The sequence below is a fragment of the Buteo buteo genome, chromosome 2 (assembly GCF_964188355.1).
Source record: "Buteo buteo chromosome 2, bButBut1.hap1.1, whole genome shotgun sequence".
Taxonomy (NCBI): domain Eukaryota; kingdom Metazoa; phylum Chordata; class Aves; order Accipitriformes; family Accipitridae; genus Buteo; species Buteo buteo.
Genome location: NC_134172.1, coordinates 27,400,064 through 27,423,454, shown reverse-complemented (window position 1 = coordinate 27,423,454; position 23,391 = coordinate 27,400,064). Strand labels below are relative to the sequence as shown.

The 23,391-nt window shown below is 39.9% G+C and overlaps 1 protein-coding gene across 1 annotated transcript in view; it reads right to left on the bottom strand.

Annotated features, from left to right (window-relative positions):
- LOC142040943 (putative acyl-CoA dehydrogenase 6) overlaps positions 1–23,391 on the bottom strand; it is a 95,291-nt gene that overhangs the window by 21,459 nt on the left and 50,441 nt on the right. The window contains exons 3-5 of the mRNA XM_075049390.1: positions 14,778–14,907; positions 6,494–6,600; positions 480–647 (exon numbers count right to left, since the gene is read on the bottom strand). Of these exons, the coding sequence (XP_074905491.1) occupies positions 480–647; positions 6,494–6,600; positions 14,778–14,907 (405 nt within the window). The remainder of the gene's footprint in view (positions 1–479; positions 648–6,493; positions 6,601–14,777; positions 14,908–23,391) is intronic.

The following is a 23,391-nucleotide window of genomic DNA, read 5'->3' as shown; positions in this document are numbered from 1 at the left end:
ACCAAGATAAAAGTTTTGTGGAACTCCTCCAAAACTGAAAGACACTGGATGTTATAACTTTAAAAAAAAATGTTGGCCTTATTTTTAATTATTTCTTTGAGGCATTAATTTTGTCCTTGGCTTTGACTTGTCTATTCATTCTCACAGAAGGTTATGAAATATTTCCATGCAAATGTATCTGAACAACTTTTATAAATTTATTTTTGGTGAAAAGGACTCTTCACATAAAATTATTTGGGAGTCACAAGCTGAAGTCTGCAAAATATTTAACTTCCTTCTTGTTTCTTCTTGTCCCTTACTTTTTTGTGGAAGCCTGCAAATGCATTTCAGAATCAACTTTGTATGACAGTGAAACACCTAACTTAGAAGAGTGTTTATGGGTGCAGTCCTTTCTGTCAAACACCTTTCCTTCTTGTACCGGGCATACACAAAACCACCAATGAAAACAAATTAGAAGACAAAGAGTTCTCTGTTATTACCAGGTAGATTCATTGGCAGACATATGAGAGATTTATTTTGATGGGGAGGTCCTTCACTGGTGTTTGCCAGCAGGCACATCCAGTCTGCTTGACACCCCGATGTAGTCCACATCTTACCACCATTTATGACATATTCATCGCCTTTTCTCACAGCTGTCGTCTTGATATCTATTTCAAAACATAGGAAATGAAGGGTTATTCTTCTGAAGAGTAAGCTGGTCCCTGTATGACTGGTAGAGTCACTTGCTTGCTTTCAGACAGACAACTAATATTTGGTTCTCCCTTCATACCCCAGAAGTCCTCTAATCCTTCCAGGCTGCACAAGGCAGACCCATCTGGACAACCCTTGGAAGGCAAGCGAGGGAAACCAGACCGCTTCTCTCACCCTCTCCATTCCAGTGGATGAAAGCAGAAAACTTTCCCTAAGCAAATTTGGTCGTCAGAAACGGGCCAGAAACATTTCAGTCTGAGGTGATCCGTTACATGTTTCTGTTACTATGCACGTTAGTCACTCAGAATGCCATTAATTTCACAGTCCTGACTTAAACAAACATAAGCGTCAGTATCTGTGTATGCATAAAGATATACATACACGCACTTCCTGCATGTTCTTGGTCAGAATGGCGTAATAAATTCAAAGCTAGTAAACTTTCAAAAGGCCAAGTCTAAATGCTAAGAATGTCTGTACATGAAGGAGTTCTGAACACCTGCTATTTATACCCCCTGGCAAAAAACAATCTTATTTTAATCCACGAGTGTTCACATCACACTGCAAGCAGCCCTAGCTGCAACAGACAGCTGGAGTGAATCAGTAGTTATTATTTACACTCCAGCAGAATTTCTAAAGGGCTGGCTTCTTTCCCCTGCAATTGAACTTCCTCAACTAAAACCCCAAGTGAAGAACACTCTTCAGCAGATACCTAGCTATAAGTAGGTGAATGTATAAGAGAACCCTACCACCCCCCTAATAGCACCTGTAAATCTAATGAGACTATAAAGTCTGTAAGAGCCCACCTACTGAGAGAGGGAGTAGACTTGGAGGGTAGGAGTCAGATACCAAGTGGAGTGAGCAGGCATATTTAAGTCAGCTGGTTATACCTTCATACACACCCACCTCAATCTGCACACGAACCTTCTTCCCAAAGGCTCTAAATATAAAACAAAGCAAAACCAAGTATCTGATCTTCATTTACAAGATAAACTGGGACTGAGGCCAGCATGGCTGAAAAGAAGTCTGTTTGATGAAGGAACTGGGGAAAAATGATGGGAGAAAATTGTATAAGGTATAAGACAAGGGAATGTTGGATATAGCTATGGCTAAAGGAACTTACATGCAGATAATGATGAATGGCAAGGGAAAGAGATAGTACTACTGTGGATAAACACAGTGGCCATATAGCTAGTCAGTCAATGAAAGGACTATGCCAAATCTGTCCAAGGGACTTGATATGAAATCTGTGTAATAATGAAGGCCAACAAACTGAAGGAATCTAAAGTACTGATGCTCATAATACACAGACACAGACACTGGACAATCTCATGTACATGGAGACTAAATAATAAATGAAGGACACACAAGAACAAGAAATACGACACTGTACTGAAGTAGAGTGAAAAGGATGGGAGCATACGCAGGGATTTACATCACACATCCCTTTGTTGTGGAACAGCTACTAAAGAGATTAGATAGAGGTCCCATGGAAGGTCTGCAGAGGAACAATGAGCACTATGATGTTATCACAAATGTAAACAGTTCTTGCAAGCATGGCATCACAGGGGACTAACCACCCAAATACAGATTAAAGAACAAATGCCTTACTAATGGGAACGTTCAAGTACTTCCCCATGTGCTGGTTGTCTGTTTGCTTCAAACACTTGAGAAACAACTATTTAAAATCAACTTAATAAGAGTTGATTCTCTTTAGCTGTAATTAGAAGAAAGATGATCAAGTCAGTAAGTAAGTTTTATGTTCAAAATACAGCAGGCTTTGAAAACCTACTTAACAATTTACTAAAGTCAAGTGCACTCAGTGTCAGCGATATGGCTATGAAAATAATTTGAAATATTTTACTGTAATTATTCTCCTTGATAGAGCATAGCTCTGGGAAATGGCTACTTCAGTGGGTGCTCCATAACTCATTTTTGGCAGGTCCATACCACTGTCCCTGTAGTGCCTATAACTCAACAACTTACAGAGCATGCTGTGAGGGCCCCTTCTAGGAAAGGCCACAAGGCATCATTGAAGGGCATATGCTACAGCTAGTGCCATATAAGGAATCAGGGCTGGTCACTTCACCGTTCAAATCACAACATACTTGAGCCTCAAGTTTTCTTCTCCACTGTGCTCTTGAGTCCAGCCACGCACCTAAATAGATTTGACAAAAGGCAAGATTGGCTTCAACTTTTAAGGTCAATGCTATGATCAAAGACAGGCAATGCATATCCTTAAAGTAAAAAACAAAGAACGCATATATGGAATTTACATCTTCAGCACAGGAAAAAAAAAAACAAACCAAACTTGCATGAAGTAGCTTCAATTCTAACTGAATGAATAATCACTTCAAAAAAACAGGAGATGGCCTAAGGAAAGGAAGGAGATTAATCATCAAAATAAGCTACAGTTTGGAGGTCAGAAGGTAAGAACTGCCACAGGTCAAACTAAGTTAAATCTTGCAGATGAAAACCAACAAAACTGAAGAAGATTGAGGCGGCAAACAAAAATGTTTCAGCCACAGAAACGAAAAGGGAATGAGAAAAAACATGAGGCATATAGAGGACGCCTCAAAACTACAGAAATATTTCACAGGAGATTACAAAAAGATTCACAATATAACTGACAAAGCAAGACATCTACAGGAATGACTGTACAGAAATTAAAATTAGTGAAAACAGCGGTTGTTGGTTTTGGCAATCTGCACAGCCTCAGAATACATTTGGAAAGAAAAGATAATTCAATTTACCAGTGGTACCTTATTTAAAACCAACCTGATTTATTTATGATGAAAATGGATTTTCTAGAGAAAAGCAGAACAGGAAAAATGCTGTTGGACCCAAGCAAACTAAAACTGATGCTAACAGGTAACTATGAGTTAAAATTTTGAAAAGATAAGGACAAAAGTGGAAATGTGGGTAAGGAACCTGGCAAAGGGAAATTGCATCAGGTTGCTTTAAAAGAGGAAGTCCTGACATGCAGGGAGGGTACTATTGGAGCTGCCCTTTGGATATCAGCCTTTGGACAAAACCTATTGAATTTTTCCATTAATTATCTTTAAAATAAGAGTAAGAATACACTAATGAAATTTGCTGGTGACACAAACTTGGGAGACATCACCAACACAGATAACTGAGGTATCGCTCAGCAAGAAAGGAATGATCTTGAGATTTCAAATTCAACATGGCAAGTACAAGTGCCTACGCACAAAGTAATGACTGCAGTATCTTACAATGTTTCAGTAGCAAACCACTAATGAAGATGATCTGCATAGTTAATCACAAGATTCACAAGCCAGCAAACTGTTGTGTAACATTACATATCAGAGGGTAATATTTCTATTACAGTTGGAGAAGTATTTGTACTGTTATAGACGCCATGTGCAATTTTGGTTTTTTGTGCTCAAAAAAGATGACCTAAACCCAGAAAAGCAGAAAGACTGGAATCCACTGAGACAAAATGGGGCAAGATATCTATGTTGAAGAGGTAGACATGAATATCCCCCCCAGACTATCAGCAAAACATTACATAAATTGCGGCATAGTATTGAGATAGAATGAGCTAAAATCATTAAACCCGACACAAATGTGTATGCTTTGTGGTACCAAGAATCCTGAAATTAAAGACAGACTCTTTCTATACCAACTGGTCTGTACTGTTCTGCTTCTCAAGTCACCTCTGCTAGTTTTGTTGTGCATGGTCAATACTATGTACAACAACTACATTTGAAAGCAGACAGGTGCTCCTTCAAATTGACTTGAAATTTTTATTAGACTAATATACACAGTCCTTTTTGTTCTGTTAAATTTTGAATAAATTAATTCCAGGCACCTTTCACTTCTCATGCAGAGAAACATTTTCCTGTGTTCACACCGCCTTCAGAAATTTTGGAACTGGCAAAAGGAAATGCTAGATACACCTTATGCTGTGTCATTCTTCAGTTTAAAATATAATGGCTGACATGGCAGAAGCATGTCCCCAGCCTTCACATATGAACAGTTCCTATGCTTTACTACCGCTTCACTTATTTGAGACAAACATCCCAATAGCATGAGAAACCAAAGGAAGTATCAAGCGCAGTTTCATGCAGTTCAGTCCACTTTAAAGCTGGGCCACCTGGAGATATGTTCTCTCTGTCTTGTGCAAACCAGTGCTACTCAGAACACAAGCTAGCACCGCTCATGCCTAAGTTGTCCATTTAATTATCCTTTAGAAGCACTGTAAACTGGTTTCTGGATTTATACCAGGGATCAGATCTTTCATGACAGGTGAAAAAGTATCATCATTTCATCCTGCAGTCTGCCTCCCAGCTGCACTCTGGGCTCATCAGATAATCCTAGTTGATTCCAAATTTCTCTTTAACTGTATTAATCCAAGTGTATCATACCAATTAAACTAGATGATAAACAACATGCAGCTAAAAGAATATTTATGTTACTTATTATCTGGAACAGTGCATCAAAAAATTAAAACCATATTTAGAAAGTTCTAATAATCATCTAATTAAACTTGAGAGGCATTAATTAAAATAAATTATGTTGTATTTCCTACATTAACAACATTCAAATTTCAAATTATTTTAATGAAAAACAAGGCTATAAAAATTATGGAATTTTTCATTTGAACAAAATCAATTAACTAGAAAAGAAACCAGCAACGGATCATGCAGGAAGAGTTAGTCTCATTGTTTCTTTATCCCCATTAACTCTCTTGAAAGCTACCTGCTGCACCCTTGCTCTAACACTGAATAATTATTTATTTATCTTGAGAAAACCACGAGTTTGGTCAAGGAGATGGACATAGGACTCTGCTGATCAAAAAACTTCTGTTGAATTTGGCAATTTTGTCTGCAGGAAGATGTTGTCTCAGTAATTTGTAAGAGCACAATGTGTTCAACCTAGCCATCCAGCGCCCAACAACAAAACCTCTAAAAGTGGTTTCTTGTCATTTCCTTTTCCTTGAAGTCCACGATTCACAGTCAGATGAGATATCTTCTACTTTTTCTACAATATCTGTTTTAACTTAATTGTTCAAATTATATACTGTCTCAGGCACTTAGAATAATAGTTTCATTTGTCCATGATTTTAAAAATATCCTTGCACTAAACCAAGAAAAATAGTTGCATGCAAAGTAATTAAATCACAGAGCTAATAGATATGACATGGCAAATTCTTCATTAGCTCTAACTAAAACAATCACCAGTTCATTTTTGTTGCACAGGAACAATGCAAGGGGCTGAGGTGAGGTAAGAATGAGTGAGAGGAACCCATTGTGGAAGTGATGCCATCATTGTCAGAACAGACTTAGCTCTGCAATTTGCCCACGTTCAGTGGAGAGGTCTGTTTTAAGGAAGTGCAAGTTTTAGTACAATTGAACAGGCCACATCCCCTATCGTGTACGTCTGCAGGTTTGCACAACTGACAGTGGCTGTGCAACTACAGGAGGTACAGGAGTGCTCCTTGCCAGTGGTGAGCTCAGGAACACAGGAGGCAGCAGCAGGACAAACATTAGGAGAAATCCAGGGCCAGCATGACAGCTGCATATTAATCTGTTGTGCTCAGCCTATACAGGGTTACAGCTATTGATTCACTGACAAATCCATTCAATTCGACTGCTTTTTGATGCGTCAGAGGCATGCATTACTGCTCCTGGAAGATTACTTTTTGCCCTTACCACATGAGACTTTCCTTCCTTTGTATTTCTTACAAATGATAGTGGCAAAGTGAAGGGTCAGGGAAACCAGATTCTTTCCACTAAAATACCAGGCTATCTAAAATTGGCGATTTGCTAGGTTAACTTACTTGCGACATCTGACCCAGCTCCAGCTTCACTGATTCCCAAGCAGGCCACAAAATCTCCAGCTATAGTTGGTACGAGGAACTGTTTTTTCAACTCAACAGAACCAAACCTGCAACAATATAATGAAAAAGATAGGCTATTAAAAGCTTTTGAAGGTAAACTTTATTTACAGGTTAGTTACAACTTTTGTTCTACCCACACAGTAATCAGTGTTCCTATGACTAGGTAAAACCTGTCCCAGAGCCAAAGGGCAGAATAGATACCCTCCAAAGCTATGATTCAGAGCCTTCACCAGAAGTGCAGCCATAATCATTTTAACAAGCGTCGTGGTTTAACCCCAGCCAGCAACAAAGCACCACTAAGACGCTCACTCACTCCTCTCCCCCTCGGCCCTTGTGGGATGAAGCAGAGAAAATAGCAAGAAATGCTCGTGGGTCAAGACAAGGACAGGAAGAGATCATTCACCACTTATGGTCATGGGCAAAAGAGACTCAACTTGGGGAAAAAAAATATTAATTTGCTACAGATCAAATCAAAACAAGGATAATGAGATGTAAAACCAAACCTTAGAACACCTTCCCCCCCCAACCCTCCCTCCTTCCTGGCTCAACCCCACTCCCGGTTCTCTCTGCCTCTTCCCCCCCAGCAGCGCAGGGGGACAGGGAATGGGGTTTACAGTCAGTTCATCACACATTGTCTCTGCCGCTCCTTCCTCCTCAGGGGCAGGACTCCTCACACTCTTCCCCTGCTCCAGTGTGCGGTCCCTCCCACGGGAGACAGTCCTCCATGAACTTCTCCGTCATGGGTCCTTCCCACGGGCTGCAGTCCTTCAGTCACAGACTGCTCCAGCGCAGGCTTTCCCACAGAGTCACGGCCATCTTGGGGGGCATCCCCCTGCTCCGGCGTGGGCTCCTCCCCGGGCTGCAGGTGGGCATCTGCTCCCCCGCTCCCCTCCATGGGCTGGGGGACACAGCCTGCCGTCTCACCAGGGGCTGCAGGGGCATCCCCTCCTCTGGTGCACCTCCTCCCCTCCTTCCTCACTGACCTTGGTGTCTGCAGAGGGGTTTCTCTCACATTCCAACCTCCTTCTCCGCTGCAGGTTTCCCTTCTTAAATCTGTTCTCCCAGAGGCGCTACCACGGCTGCTGATGGGCTCAGCCTGGGCCAGAGGCGGGTCCGACTTGGAGGTGGGGAAGCTTCTAGCAGCTTCTCACAGAAGCCGGCCCTGCAGCCCCTCCCCCACTACCAAAACCCCCAAACAACACAGCTTTTACAAGTATTCAGGCATCGTACTCCCACAGAAAAGTGTGGTCTAGATGCCCCAAATCTGATCTTTATGACTGTTGTTTTGAGAGCTATCAGATCCAAACAAACATAGTCCCTGGGGTTTCCCCTCAATGCTCCTGCACCAGTCCGCAGTCAGCCAGGATGGAGGACCTGCTGTCTGTATATCTTCTGACTTTTGCACCAGCTCTTTGCCAGATTTTAGTGGTGACTGAAAAGTTATGACACGCGATGGCCACCCTCTGCAAATATCTCTATTTATGTTGTTAATATTTCACATCTGCATTTAAATCACACAGTAAAATCCTTTAGTGCTTCTTCCCAGCCATTGTTTTAGTCCCCACAAAAATAAAAAGGGAAACAGCAAACTGTTGATGGCATTTCAACACAAAAAATTCACTTGGCCATATTTCAATTCAGTTAAGAGGCACCCTCTTTTTTTCCAACGTTTAGGTGCTTTCATCGATTCAAAACATGGTCCACCTCATTTCATGGTTGATTTTGTCCTAATTAACATTCACTGATGTGGTCTTTCAGCATGAATGGTGAGTTCATGGTCTAGTTCTTGAAACTCTCTTGTGCTAGACTAAAAAATTCCTCGGGTCATGAGATGTCTCTTCTGTGAGCAGAAATCCATAAAAGTCACGTTCCTCCTCAGTCTCCTCTTTGATATGAGGCTTCTCAGGTCAGCATCTCCACTCATCTTAGGCTCGCTGGCTGCCAAAGCAGGCTGCAGTTACCTGGGCCCTCCTAAAACAATGTCCCAGTACTTCCAAAGGAGGGATGCCATTTTAGCTAAGACTCCTTCTTCTCCACTCCAACCCTGACACAAAACAGTCAAAGGACATGGGACGGCCAGAGAACAGAGTGGAAGCTGGCAGACACTTTCACTTCGTGCACACAGGGAGCTCAATTCCTAGTCCTGTCCCCGCTGATAATCGTGGCAGCAATCCCAAATAAATACAAGAAGCCAGCTTGGAGTGTTTATTCCTTCCTCCAGCATACTGGGACAAAGTCCCCTGCTCTGTTATGCAATGTACATTTTTTTTTTTTTTTTTCCTTTCCTTGGGACATGATCTAGTATGGCCAGCTGAACATTCATTAAACAAAAAAACCCCAATCAACAACATGAAAAATCAGATTATGAGAGGAGCTAGCAGATATTTTTGGCAATGCTTTCTGATGCTTAAAACTTTGCCAACCTTTAGTCATTTCAACAGAGGATTTCCATGAGAAGAACTTCTCTCAGAATAATGTTTTTGGTTTGATATCTTTGTTTGGTTGGTTGAAATTCCAGAAAACGGTTCAGCTCTTCCCAAAAATGAGGCTACAGAAGAAGTTATTTTGCAATTAAAAAAACAGTCTGGCAACACTATCTTCAGAAGATCATGGGTCTCCGTGCCTTGCAAGAAGGACACGCAGCTCAGCAAGCAACTAGCTATTGTGTTAGAAATATGTTGTTTCTGTAAAATTCTACCTATTTTAAATGTATCCCAGCAAAATCTTGGGTTTGCATAAATGCAATACCCACGTCTTTCCAGTTTAACAGCTCCAGAATTAGAAAACTCCGCAATGAGATCATAGTCTGGTCGTCTGTCTTGAGCCAGAGCATGTCTGTTTTCTGGGCCGGGGCCATACCCCAGAGCATAGTTTCCCATGTGATTAACTGTGCAGCCTTAGCATTGCTCTAAAATATATTTTCATGCATGTGTGTATGTATACACATACACATGAGTCTACAGTCAATAAACTGTTGACGCTGGGTAACCAAGAATCCTCAAGTGTGAGATTCTGACACATGAAGAGTTGCATGAAAGTGGTCCACTCTTTCTTGCTCCGCACTTCATAAATAACATTGGTGGAATGTCATTAATCCAAACACAAAAATGACAACGGTATACAATTTTTTAAATGGTGGGTAAGATGAAAATAAAACCATGGCAAAATACAGATGTAAGAACACTTCCTTGATCCACACAGTTCTGTTTATGTGCTCTGCCAATTAGAAATTTGAAGTCGCCTTTATTCATCTCAAATATATATAAAAATCTGGCTTCTGACAGGTTAGATTGCTACATTGAATGAAAATATGTCTATCACAAATCACTATTCTGACTTAATTGGGCTGATATTCATCTTGGTAGAACTGCAGATCTTCCTTCTGTTTCTTCTGGGGCAAAAAGCTGAGCTGAAGTGAATTAATTAAATTAATAAGAAAAGTTCGAGTAGAACTGACAGATACACTAGTATGATACACTATTAAGTGCAAATTGAAATTCTGAATATGAACAGCTGCAGGCAGTTCTAACACGGCTCTCAGCGTTTGATCAACTCAAGCTTTCTTGCACTGGAGCTCACACATTTGAGCACTATTCACCACCAAAGCAAAAATAAAGAAGAAGAAGAAAAAAAAAAAGAAAAAAAAAAAGATAAGTTTTCAGATGATCTATCCATCATTCTACAGTATCTCAAAGATGACACAATAGTTTACTCATGGACTTCCTAGGAATATAAAGATTTCCTTTAGGCAAAGAAAAGGGTAACTCTAACCTACTGTCATTTTCCTTCTTACATACTAGCAAGAGGTGAATTTCTCCCAGTTGTCTTTCTGTTCTGCTCCTAGACTCAAACTATTAATAATGCAGCAGCCACGTGCCACACTTTTGCTTCATTGTAGCCCTGCACAGGCATCCTGCCATCTGAAGTCCAGGTCTAGCTTAGCAGTACTCCTTGGATCTTCAAGATACAGGAAAAGAAGCAAGGAAAAAAACAAAAAGGGAAGAGATACTCTTTACAGGCACAGAAAGGGTTAGAAATGCGTGGTGAACAGCAGCAAGCACCCTTGGGCAGTATGGAAGCAAGCCTCATTAAATTCAGTAATTTACATAACCTGGACTGAAACAAATCCACACTGCAATCAGCTTCCTCTCCTTGAGTCCCTAATTTCAGTCAAGGTAAGACAACATGGGAGTTTAGAAACCCCACATTTAGAAAACTTATTTACTTTTTGTGAAAGACAGCATAAGAAAAAAAGCATTAAGGAAAGTGCTCTGGCTCCCAGTTTTTATCAAGCCTTTAAGCTTCAGTTATTTGAAGATTTTATGAAATAAATTTTTCAGTTCGAACTACTGCTATGTTCTGAAAGGAATACATATGAGAAGCCTGTATGAGACTACCTGATGGGTATGACTACCTCGTGCAGATGAGACTACCTGAAGGGTTTTGGTTAAGAATGAGTACATCAATATTTTATTTATTTAGGAATGCATTTTGCACTAAAATGCAGGTATTGTAAAAGAGGAGTCATATTAAAGATTACCCTCTTCATATCATGCAGTTTTTAAGAGCTCCTCATGTGGTTGGTGTCCTGCTGCTACCACGCCAGCTCTGGAGACCTCAAGGCTGCCCACCAGACAACCTGCCACCGTAGCATGGCCAAGTTGTCATCAGGAGCTGGATAAACCTCAAACTTACAGGAACAGTGTGAAGCTGTTCTGAGGAAAGCTAGTTCAGGAGTAGCTACTTGACTTCACATTGCCCCGCTGTATGGCTCTGGCCAGGTTAGACCCTCACAGGTATTCAAAACCATAAAGCAGCACAACTGTCTATGGATGCAACATAACTAGCCATCATGACAGCAATGCTTAATGATACTTTTATTAATGATGTGTTGAAAGCTGCACCTATAACAGTCTCTGCTCTGGCTCAGGGCAAGACCTGGCCTACCTTATGTGCACTATACAAATTAAGTACCAAATGTGAGAGCAAGAAAACTCAGTATGTCTGTTCTTGAAGAAGCACAAAACCAAGTTTCCCTTACACTATGCCAGTGGGAAAGCCACTCAGCTCTTGAATGACCCCTTCTCATTTTCACCCTTTTCTCAGGCGATCAGGTGGATGATCCTGCTTTTCAAAACTGCTGTTGTGATTGTCAGCTGCAGCTTCTCTCCTTTACAGCAAACAGGAAAAGAGACAGTAAAACTAACTTTTTGGACATTAATTCTCAGGTATGCTGCTGTTCAGGGTGGAGAAAGAATCAATAACAAGTAAGCTGATGAAATAGAAGAGCACTCTCTTCCCACTAAATAATCATTATCCTTACCGTCTTCCTATAAATAATAGCAGGGGGCGGAGAAAAGGAACATCTACTGCCTAGTGCCGAGATAAAGGAGCTTTACACTGATCTGGTATCACTATGGATGTGTCACCCTATAGCTTTGTTTACAAGCCCAGGGAAATGTATCTCATTCACTACCTCAGCTGAGAGCTGCTTCCTCCACCCGAATTGTAAGCATGAAAGCAAGTGAAGTATTATATCTGAATTCATTTGAAAGACCTGACAGAGAGTTATGTTCAGAACCACATACATCAAAGGTCAGATCACTGCTGACAAAACATTTTGCATTTAGTTCTCAAATTTAGAAAGTGCTACTGCTTCATTTACAAGAAACTGGGGGAAAAGAAATGGAGCAGTCTGGGCATCTTCAAGTGAAACAAAACTGTTTTCTCCTATATGTGTCTGCACAATAGAAATGCATATAAAGCAAAATCTGCAGGGTTGTTTCCAAGTATGACCATGAATATAACTTTCTGAAGGTTGTAAAAAAAAAACCAAAAAAAACCAAAAAACCAAACATCATAAAGAATGAAGTAAAAAGGGGCAGGAACAGTGAACAGGCAAACAGATACGGGTAACATTTTCAAAAGTTATTATTTATATAATTGAAACTGTTACTACAATGTACTTCCCATTTATCAAATATCTCAATGACTTTCACAAACTGAGCCTTGCAACAGCTTGTCACTGAAGCAAGAAACCCATGGAAGTTGCAAAAACAGCATCAGGAGGCATCCTGACTCTAGATATTTTAAGACTATTTTTCCAAAGTATGAAAATTTTAAAAGCTCTGTGCCTGTGCATGCGCACATGCATGTGCATATATGTATCCATCTGTTCAAACTACTGCACTATCTATATATCTAATTGAGGGAACATCTCCAATTTATAGTGGCAGAGCATCTTCATGACTTATCACGTTCACTGAGTTGGTTCTCGGGTGCACTCAGTACATGCCTGATGAATGCTGAATAAAGCCCAAAGTTAGGAAAGCCAACAAAGGGCTCCAGACTTCTTTTTATAAGTTTTTTAGGGGATGATGGTTGATTCCCATATTACTGTTTACTTTGTGCATTGCTGATGCATCATGTGTAACAATGCATAGTTAAGACGCAAAATTTGGATTATCTCTTTGAACTTGGTTAGGATCACCACAGTACACAAATACCTTCAAAGAAACCATTCAGGTTGTGCATGTAATTTGAATCCATGACGCAGGGCAAGCAGTTAACCCTCTCACTATACTGCATGAAGTAAAGCTGCACCCATGCAAAATTTCCTGTAGCAACCAGCTTTCTCTTTTCAGTATCAAGTTTCACTTTTACATCTTAAAGAGTGGGACACTGTACTGTGTAACTAGTCAGTGGAATTGACTTAACAGTGGAGGAAAAGTTCACTAATACAGATGCAAATTCAATTACAGATTTCATCATGTTAACGACATTTTAACCTTTACTTTCCAAGCACATCCACTGTAGGATTTCACTAGCACAAATGTATGTAGCTTCACTGCTTTACTACAGCAGAACAGAGTATAGGAAGGCCAAAAAATGGCAATGGAACAAAATCCCATCTTCTTTTACCCACAGCTTTTTTTAAAATGCCTGGGAATAAAAGGCTATCATGCGGGCAAGGTACTATTTTCTGAAGTCTTTTAAAATACTAGTTTTATTCTCAGTTGGACTATAACCAAGCTACTGTTGCAACAGACATACTGAACTCCATGCTTTCAGCAAGCTTTTGGTGTATTACACAAAGGAGAAGAAAACTTTTAGAAAGATTTGCCATGACTGAGACTTCCAACATTGCACATACCTAGCAGAAGGATAAATGGATGTCAAGGGAACAGAGCCTACATTCCAGACTCTACAGTGGATTTACAGGCCTTTTCATCCACAATGGGGAAAAAAAAACCCCAACAAAAACCAAACCAAACCCCACACCAACAAACAACCCAACCCTAAAATGCTCTTTTGTGCAGAAGTTCCCCTCTTGTATATCTGTTTTGTGCAGAGAAATTCCTGACTTCATAATCATTATTTGAATTCAATCCCCACTACTACCTTCCAGAATTTTAGGTGTATCCATATTCCAGGGGAAAACTGCTGATCCAGCCTGTCGCGTCCTTCTAGTTTTGCAAACTGCTGTTTTGACACAGAATGTCTTTGAAACTACTGCATGAACAATTTGGTAACTGCCACTTTTATTGACAGAGGAAAAAAAAAAAACCAGCAAAACAGATTCAGAAAGTGCAGGAGCCTCAATGATAGCAAGGGATATAAAAGGGGAACACTGACACAAGCAGGTAAAAAAAAGCAAAATGAGTAATTGCCCGGAGTGGGCGTATTAAGGAAGCATGATACATGTGCTACAACTTTAGGATTTACACCAATATTGATCATTATTTCTGAAAAGTCATAGTCTGAGAGGAGCACCTTGTAAAGCTGGAAAAAAGCAAGTAAATTGTAAAATAGAATTAGACTGATCCTAATCATTACAACTAAATGCATCCTTAGTATGACTGCACTGGGATATCTGGCTATGAAAAAACACAAACATGAATAAGGGAATTCTGGAATTAAAATTGTTTTATTGGTTGTGGCACCAAGGTTCTGTGCTTGTAAACATATAATCTACTATTAAACAAGGCCTATGTTTTAATATATAATATTCTAACATTAAGAAAAAAAAAGAAAGTATTTTCTCCTCTAAACCAAACTATCTGAGAGTGGTAGAAAGGAGGTTCCTTCCTCAGGTGTTACTGAAGAGCAACTAGACAGTAAATCTGAACAGTCATGTTTTTTCCTGCTCTTATACAGATTGAGTTTTATGCCTAAACACAATCCAATTTGGGTTTTAGGCTAAACCAAACTTTCTGAAAATTACCTTGTAAGAGCAGGAGTAGCCATGCCAGCTTGCACTCCAATAGCCATAGGAATACCTCCACAGCGGATATTTCCCAGCTCTTCTGCCACTGCAATGTTATAGGAGAAGTCCAAGCCCATGCCGCCATATTCTGAGAAAAAAACAAATCTATGACACTCATGTTCTAGACTGGCATAAGCAACAAGAAAAAAAAAAAATATTGCTACTGCAAGGACTTGCCAACTGTAATTTCACTGCTAATTTTTAAATATTGGACAATTATCAGCTTTCCTTTCAGAAAAATGATGTCATACTATTCTTTACAAAACCTGAATTTAAAATTACACCTGCTCTAATTACCCATGTGCACATCAGGTCACCTCTGAATACCCTAAGTGGCATCATTACTTTTACTTGAAACCACAGGAAAAAGTGACGTGCTGCTGAAAATGACATTAGAAGGCAAAATTATGCTTTCTAACAGCAAGGTCATATGAACAAATCACCACAAGGTAAGAAGTGCTTTTATTTCTCCAAGATAATGCCTGACACTCACTCTCTCCCCCCAAGACACTCAAGTGGAGCTCATCGTTCACACGCAGCAGTCAAGTCAGCACAAAGCAAGACCAAGTGCCCCTATGTTAAGTTACTGCTGTAGCTCAAAATCCATGTTAGACACAAGTACGATACCGAACACGCATATTTCATATCCTGGCACCTGGTCGGTGCAGTCATTAAAGCATTTTTCATTAGCAGGCAGCTGACAACCCCGGGTGCTGGCTGGGTGCCAGCATGGGCCGCTCCTCCTCCCCACATTCCAATCTGCAAATTCAATTACAGAGGATATTATTCTTCATCTCCTTCCCATGCCCAGTGCTGATAAACCCACCATGCAGTGAAACACAGAAAACGGCTACATTGCTATGATGGATGAGGTAATTTCTAGCTGTACTAAACAGTTTATAGTCCAAAGGAAATACGGTGAGAAAGAGAAAGACTGTTGGACGTCATTAGTTGACTGAGAAGCTTTGATTAGATAGCGTTTTCCTCTTTTTTTTTAACTCTTTTGAAAACCAGCTATGAAAGTTTAAAAAAAAAAAAAAAGATACAATCCCCTACCCCTCACACACACAGTAAGGGGCAGACAACCCTCTTCCATTTTCACTTGCTGACATCAAACACTATCTGAGCTCACCCCTCTACTGACCTCCTTTGAAGTTTTCAAAAAACACCATTAATTAAAAATCAAAACACCACAGTGCATATAAACACAGGGCCTGGTGTGCTATCATCTGTTTCCTAAACCCACAAAAACTGTCTTTGTGCATCCTTTTTCTGCAGAAAGAAAGGAAAACACAAATAGAAAAGGCTAAGTGTGAAGTTCAATTTTCAAATAACATTTCTCCTTCCGTCATCCTGAATAGTCTGGATTGTCAGAATTAAAAAAATAGCTACTTTTCCAAACTTTTACCTGAAAATAATGAATGTTTCTTAAAAATATACACAAGGTTAAAATTCTTACTGGGAGTTTAATCAGTACAGTGAAACAACAGTAACATCGCAATGCATTTAGCATAATATATAATCCAATTCTCTTGCCTTCACAAAGCCTCCATCAATAAATAAATGGTCTGAGGAACAGTAAGGAATGTATGTGCATGCAAAGGCAAGGCTATTTAGAGATGTGTGGTATGAGAGAATTTTTGCTAATTTTATATGAAACTATAGCAGAGTTATAATAGATAACCTCAGTTCTGGCACCACTCAAATGCTTTCCATTTGATTTTTTTTTTTAAATGTCAATCATTTTTTTGCCAAACTACAGTTATTACTAATTTTGTCTTTGGTTTTGTCTACCAAGCAGTTACATTTCTGTCTTTCACTTAATTTCACAAATCAAAACCTTAGTCTCTTGATTCACCCAAAGCAACTTCACAGGAGGAATGCTATGCACAAAACTGACCCAAAGAAGGACAGTTTTATGCAGGCGTACAGCTTACATTCTTTGTTCATATAATAATATATCATGAATTGTAGTATAACAGGCTTGCCTTGTTCTCATTTGAGATTAGTTACTAAGTGGTACATTTTAAAAACAAAATGCTGCAAAAGGCCAGCTCTCGAAGTGATTAACTACCAAAGGGAGGAATTTCCTACCAAAGGGAGGAAACAATCAGAATGAAGCCTTAGGAGCTGAGAAGGTGGAGGGGAGAAGCCCCACCAGGCAAAGAGATGATGCACCCTGCAAAGATTTTATAATCTGGGGATAGATAATGCAAGAAACAACCACAGATGCAGACAGGCAGGAAGGGCAGAAGCAAATGGTAAAAACATTAATCAGACAACACCTAACTTTTCATCAGTTCTGTTCCAGGAGCCCAGGAGAAAGAGTTTCATGGAGAAATGTGAGTGGTTTGACAGGCGATTATAGGGTACACCTCTTTCAAACCCAAAGTACTTGATCAAAACAGAGATTCACTTGTCCATGCAGTCGGTGCAGCTATATCCCCAAGTAATTTGGGTAACTTATGCCATGGCTAAAGACAGTTGGGTCCCATCTCTTTGGAGAACTGGATCTCTGCACCGAGACACGCCGCCAGCAGTGTCACACACAACAATAGCAGGCAGTGCTGGCTCTGAGCACCGATGCAGCTTTCTTTTTTCCCCAGCACATGGTGGCAGCCTGGCTTTCACAGCCCCGCTGCCAGCACTCCAGCCAGCTATTTTGGGACTGGTCTGAGCACATCACCCTGCATGCCACAGGACTCAGCTCTTTAACCGAGACAAAACCACTAGGCTGTTCTTATTTCCACCTGCTGCAGCAATGATGGTGAATGTTTAATTTTTATTTAGAATAAGACTCACTCTTTTTGGAATAACCCTTATTTGCAATAAGGGAATAAGCTGGTAGTAGGAAGATTGTGTTCGCCAGTCTCATCAACAAATACCACCACCTGGCAGTATCTGTACAATAAGGTAATGCTAATAGGTCAATATAATGTCCGTTCAGAAAAGCTAACGCCATGCCTAATATAATTTTTGGTGAAAAATCCATAAAATGAAAAGAACTAAATCCATTTCAGATCTATTGCTTTTAAAAAAAAAAAGAATAACAAGCTATTTGTAAATATACACAGGTAAAACATTTCTAGGGTAAATATTTCATTTAATATTTCATTTCATTTAACTTTAAAATGAGATGAGTGACCTTCAGCGAACAGTTTGGCTACATTTCCATCTTTAATTTGCAAGAAATATTAAAAGAACAAAGCAAGGCAAAACTAGGCAGAGTGTCTAATGCACTAATGCTTTCACAATTCAAAACGGGTAGAAAAAGACAACTCTGCTAGATTCAAATTTTTACTGTTTTGCTGACAATAGCACAACTTCCAGCTGTTAAATGGCTTAATTTGATATCTTATCTTTTGCTTGATTTTAGGTTCTTTTACAAAGAAATTAAATTACAAAGCCCAAAGCAAGAACACATGAACACGCACATAAATAAAGCTTCTGCACTGCAGAGCATGGGCAGGACCCACGCTGTAGTAGGGGAACAGTGTGAGGAGGAAGGAGCAGCAGAGAGGGTCTGCTGTGGACTGACTGCAACCCCCATCCTCATCCCCCTGCGCTGCTTGGGGTGGGGAGGGAGGTAGATGACTCGGGAATGAAGGACTGAAGCTGAGCCTGGGAAGAAGGTGGAGAGGATGGGCAGAACACGTTTTAATTTGGCTTTGTTTCTCACTACACAAATCTGTTTTAATTGGCAGCAAATTAAATTCATTCTCCCCAAGCCAAGTCTGCTTTGCCCATGATGGTAACTGGTGAGCGGTCTCCCTGACTTTCTCTCGACAGCTAAGCCTTGCCATCGTATTTTCTCCCCTGCCCTGTTGAGGAGGGGGAGTGGGCGAGTGGCTGGGTGCATGTCTGGCTGCTGGCCAAGGTGAACCCACCACACCATGGTCAGTATATTAACCTATTTTTCTTTTACATTGGCTCTGTGCTTTTCTACTAATCACCACCACCATATTATTTTAATCCCCAAAACCCCCCAAACCAACCCTCCTTATTTTATATAGACCAGCTTATTTCTACATGTTAAGTTTGTGACACTGCCAGTGGAGTGGGAGTCCAAGAGAAACCAGCAAATTTTAAAAAGCATCATTTTTAAAGGATGCAGATGTACATTCTACTAAATCTGACAATTTAGGGTATCAGGACCTTTATATATGAATATAGGCAGACAAGAGACAATGCCCAAAAATACAAATGAAAGAGCAGGACTATCTGATCTTCAGCTGCAACATGTCAAAACAGAAACGCTGCTGAGATCAGTTGGGAAAACAAAGGCAAAGAACGTCTGTGAAAAAGGACTTATAAAGGCAAAGGAGAAGCTGAGGTCTTTGATACAATCGTTTCATTTTCATGAAGACCAACATGTTTCTTGTCACTTGTTCAGCCACAGGCTCCCTGTTCAAATTAATCTCTGTTCAATGATGAGACAGGCTTGAAGTCTCTAGTCCAAATTTTGTAAGAGTTTAGAAGTGTCTCTGTTTGCAATTTGCTTCTGAACCCCATCTAGTAGCTGTCAGTGGGAATGACAACATCTGTGGTGAAAAGGGTCTAAGTGAGTTGAACCAAGGTGAAACAGGGCATCTTCAAAGGGTTTTAAGAATGTGAGTGAGCTTGGAAAAAGTAATGATGAAAACACAATACAGCCGTATAGGTAACTCAATCTTAAATGCTTATATAAATTATCTTGTTTGTTTACATAGCTTCCAAAGTTCACAGAAAGTGTATCTACACCAAAGGAAATCACACAGTGTTATTTCTATTATTGGCACCTAACAAGAAAAAACAAATGTGTGTTCTTATTTCTAGTGACTAGAAAGACACATAAAACATGATTCAACTCCCATTTTGAAGACAGGTCTGAGAGACTCCTACATCTGAGACTAGGATGACAGAGCTACTTGCCAGTTTTAATCATAGCCTACAATTTTAAAATCAACAGAAGGAAAATGTAAGTGTTCAAACCTTACTCAAATACAGTTCAAGAATTTCAGCTCCAGAGGACTACAAAGAGCCCTGAAGTTACATAATTTCAAAAGTTATCAGGCAGGACAGTATAGACATCCTACTGTAATACCTTTGCTCCTCTTTATATAAAAGGACTTTAAAGAATTACCAAAGGTGTACTCTCTGGGTTGTATAATTTCCCATGAACCCATTCTGAAAAGCTGAGGCTGATCAAGCTCAGAAAACACCTCCTGTCTTCTTGGTTATTTGCTTCTTGCTGGGTGTAGTGGAAAATACTCTCCTTTTGTGTAACAGAAACACTATGAGTCTACTTTAGTCTTGTTGAGATGAACACATACATATTTTTTGGCTATTTCCCCCGGATCAATTCAGAAAAAAAACCCCAAAACACCAAAAATCCACACACCAACCAAAAAAAACCCCCAAAAGAAACAAATAAAACCCTTGTACCAGATGCAAAGTTCCCCTTAACAGATAACCTTAGTCGGATGGATCAAACTCCCTCAGTTTGACTGAAAGTTTGTCCCAAACCAGGAAAAATTATAGTGCTTTACAATTTTGTTTGGTTGATCCTAGAAAGATCACAACCACATAGAGTACTTGATCTCTCACAGATACTCCCTAGTTCATCCAAAAAATCCAAGGCAGATAAGGACCTCTTCTGCTAACCAAAGTTTTACTTGTAACATCACTTTTGTGATCCAGTATTCTTTGGAAAAATTAAAATATGGATTGCCTGCTCATACTTTTTCAAACATACATAGTTAGCAGCACAAGTACAACCTCTGAGCAATTAACAGTGCAAATTGTGTGTTCCTGCAACACTCATTGCTATAGAAGTTATCACGGCTGCTACTTCAGAAACTAAATTTATTGAGATGAGTAAGGTGATTGGATCTGTCTAGCGCTGTTTTAGATTAAGACAGAGCTACACTGGAAAATACAGGAGAAACTTCCACCAGAGTGTAAAGATAAAAAAACCTATAAAAACAACACAAAATGCCAAGTAAGAACTTGGCAGTGCCTGCCACTGAGCAGATAAATGCACCATGCAGAACTGGCCCTAGCTGGGGGCAGCATGGACACATTTAAAGAGGGTTCAAAGTTGTATAGGACACTGCTTTAGAAAGCCAGAGCAGTATATTCTAAATTACTAGTTGAGAACAGCTGCACTTGTTACCCTCTGACTTCCAAAAACCACCCTCACAAATTCATAAGTTTTCTTTATTTTCTAAATGGTTATGGAGTGTCACCAAGTGCCATCTAAGTCAGCAATCACATCTACATAAATCTTCAAACTCAGAAGGATATCTGACCTCTTAAAAAAAAAAAACCAACAACAAAAATCACACAAACCCCCAAAATTGTATTCAAACAATGTTATGGGGAAGCAAAAGCTAAGCTGCACAGTACAATAGAATAAAATGTCCACATGGCAACACAAGAAACATTAACAGTGTAAAAAGATGCAGTAGCAAAAAAAAAAAAAAAAGAAAAAAAAAAGAAAAAAGAAAAAAAGAAAAAATAAAATCCAAGATTGCACACAGTCCCAAGCACCAGCTATTGAGTCAGCTCCAACTCAGAGAAAAACTTTGTGCAATCACTGGTCACAGATTCCTCAATAGCCTCCTGCCTGCTTTTAAACTGAGATTATTTTTCCCCCTCAGCTCTGACCCAACATCAATTCCACAGAAGCCTAGTTAAACCATACTACTTTTTTTTATTTCAAGGTTAAAAAGTACAGATCTCAATTATTGTACATTTGAAAACGTCAGTCTAACTAAATCCACAGCACGAAGAAAACAAGAAAAAAACCACATGGAAAAATGAGTCAAGAAGTGTATAGGCTGAACACATCACACCCCCTGAGCTTCAGTGGCAAAGCCACGCTACTTCTCACAGGGCTTCTCTTCAGACAAGCTCATAAACAAACCATAGCCTAGGTTTCAAGAATATCACCTCTGCAACCCCCCAGCTGCTTGAAGTCAGTCAATCAGCAACAATTGCCAACCTCCTTACACACACTGAACATATACATTCCTACAACCTGTTGCACATTTCCCTGGTTTAAGATTTGCTTTTGGATGCTCAGTTTAATTCTCTGAGTCAGGCTCATCCAGCAGGGAATACTGCTTCTCTCCAGCCTGAAGGCTGCCACCCTTCTGACAAACAGGCCAACATTACATCAACATCCTTCGACACGGTGCGTGTCCAAGGCGGTCCTACTGACACCACTGTGAATCAGCCCTCAGAGGCACCGAAATCTGCCTTCAGGCTTGATGAGGCATGTCAGCCCCATATACAATGTCCTCTTCCTCCCAAGAAAACAACTGTACAGCTGCTCAGCTAGCTTCTTTTAAACATGTTCATTGATTTTGAACAGGTAATAAATCAATTAATCTCACACCTGTACAAGAATGAAGTGGGTACATAATCTTTATGTGCTGCTGGTGGTCCTATTCAAGACTCTTCCTCTCACATGAATTAGCACAAACTACTGCAAAGAGTTCACATTACTCTGCATCGCGGCAAATTTCCTCCAACAGGATCTGAAGCATGAATACACAAATAGATATTATAAGGAATCTACAGTTATGTACAGACATTCAACATCCCACAGGTGAACAGGGAAAGAAAACGGGAATAGACTTATCAACAGGTTACAGAGAGCGCCCAAAGAACATTCTCCAGTTTAAGCACAACAGAGAAAAAAAGATGAGTAACAGGACTGTATACAAGTATGTATATTGGTAAGGATTTTTTAAAAGCTGAATGAAAAGACATCAAGATCTGAAATAGGAAGAAATTCAGGGATTAAACAGATTTATTACATTTGCTACTTATTAAAATTTCTATGCTAAGATTTAATACAAAGGCTGACTATTTATCAGCTGAAAGCTGTATTTAACTTTCTTCCCTACAAGATCTTTTATTCCAGTCCAAGCTGATAAATAGCTTGTTGGAAATCCACATTTGTCTGACATGGAAAACTTTAGCCACTTAGCTCAAGATGTCACACCCAAAGGGATAAATTTTACTAGATCACAAGTTCCAAAACTTGCCATCTCCAAATGGAGTTACAAACTGAGAACTGAAATTGTGGGCATGGGGGTAGAAACTTCACAAATGCTGGTTTTGAATAAATTCCAGAAAAAAAAGGGGTTTAGAATGTGTGTGCAGTGAACAATTAAATGAGCTTTGGACATGCTCTGGAGCTAGCCTGGCTAGCACAGGGGTTTTAATTCAGTAGCACTAAACTCGAAACAGAAGCACACTGCAGGAGGCTTCCACAGGAATTTCTGATCAGCACAGGCTTACAGGACCAAATGATTTTCCAGTGCCTGACTCCTTAAGTCCTTGAGAAGCTGGGTCAGATACTGAAAAAAACCATGCCATGCCATCCCAGAATACCTGCCACATTACAGATCAACATGTTCTTAGCATGGTCACAGCAAACAAATTATTAGAGACATCTATCAACTAATGCCGCAGCTAGAAGCACATCTCTCTGTCATTAGGCAATTTCCTTGTTTATAAGTATTAACAGGCAGGATTCTTTTCAGCTGGCAATGTCTGCATCCACAAGCTGATGCAGCCA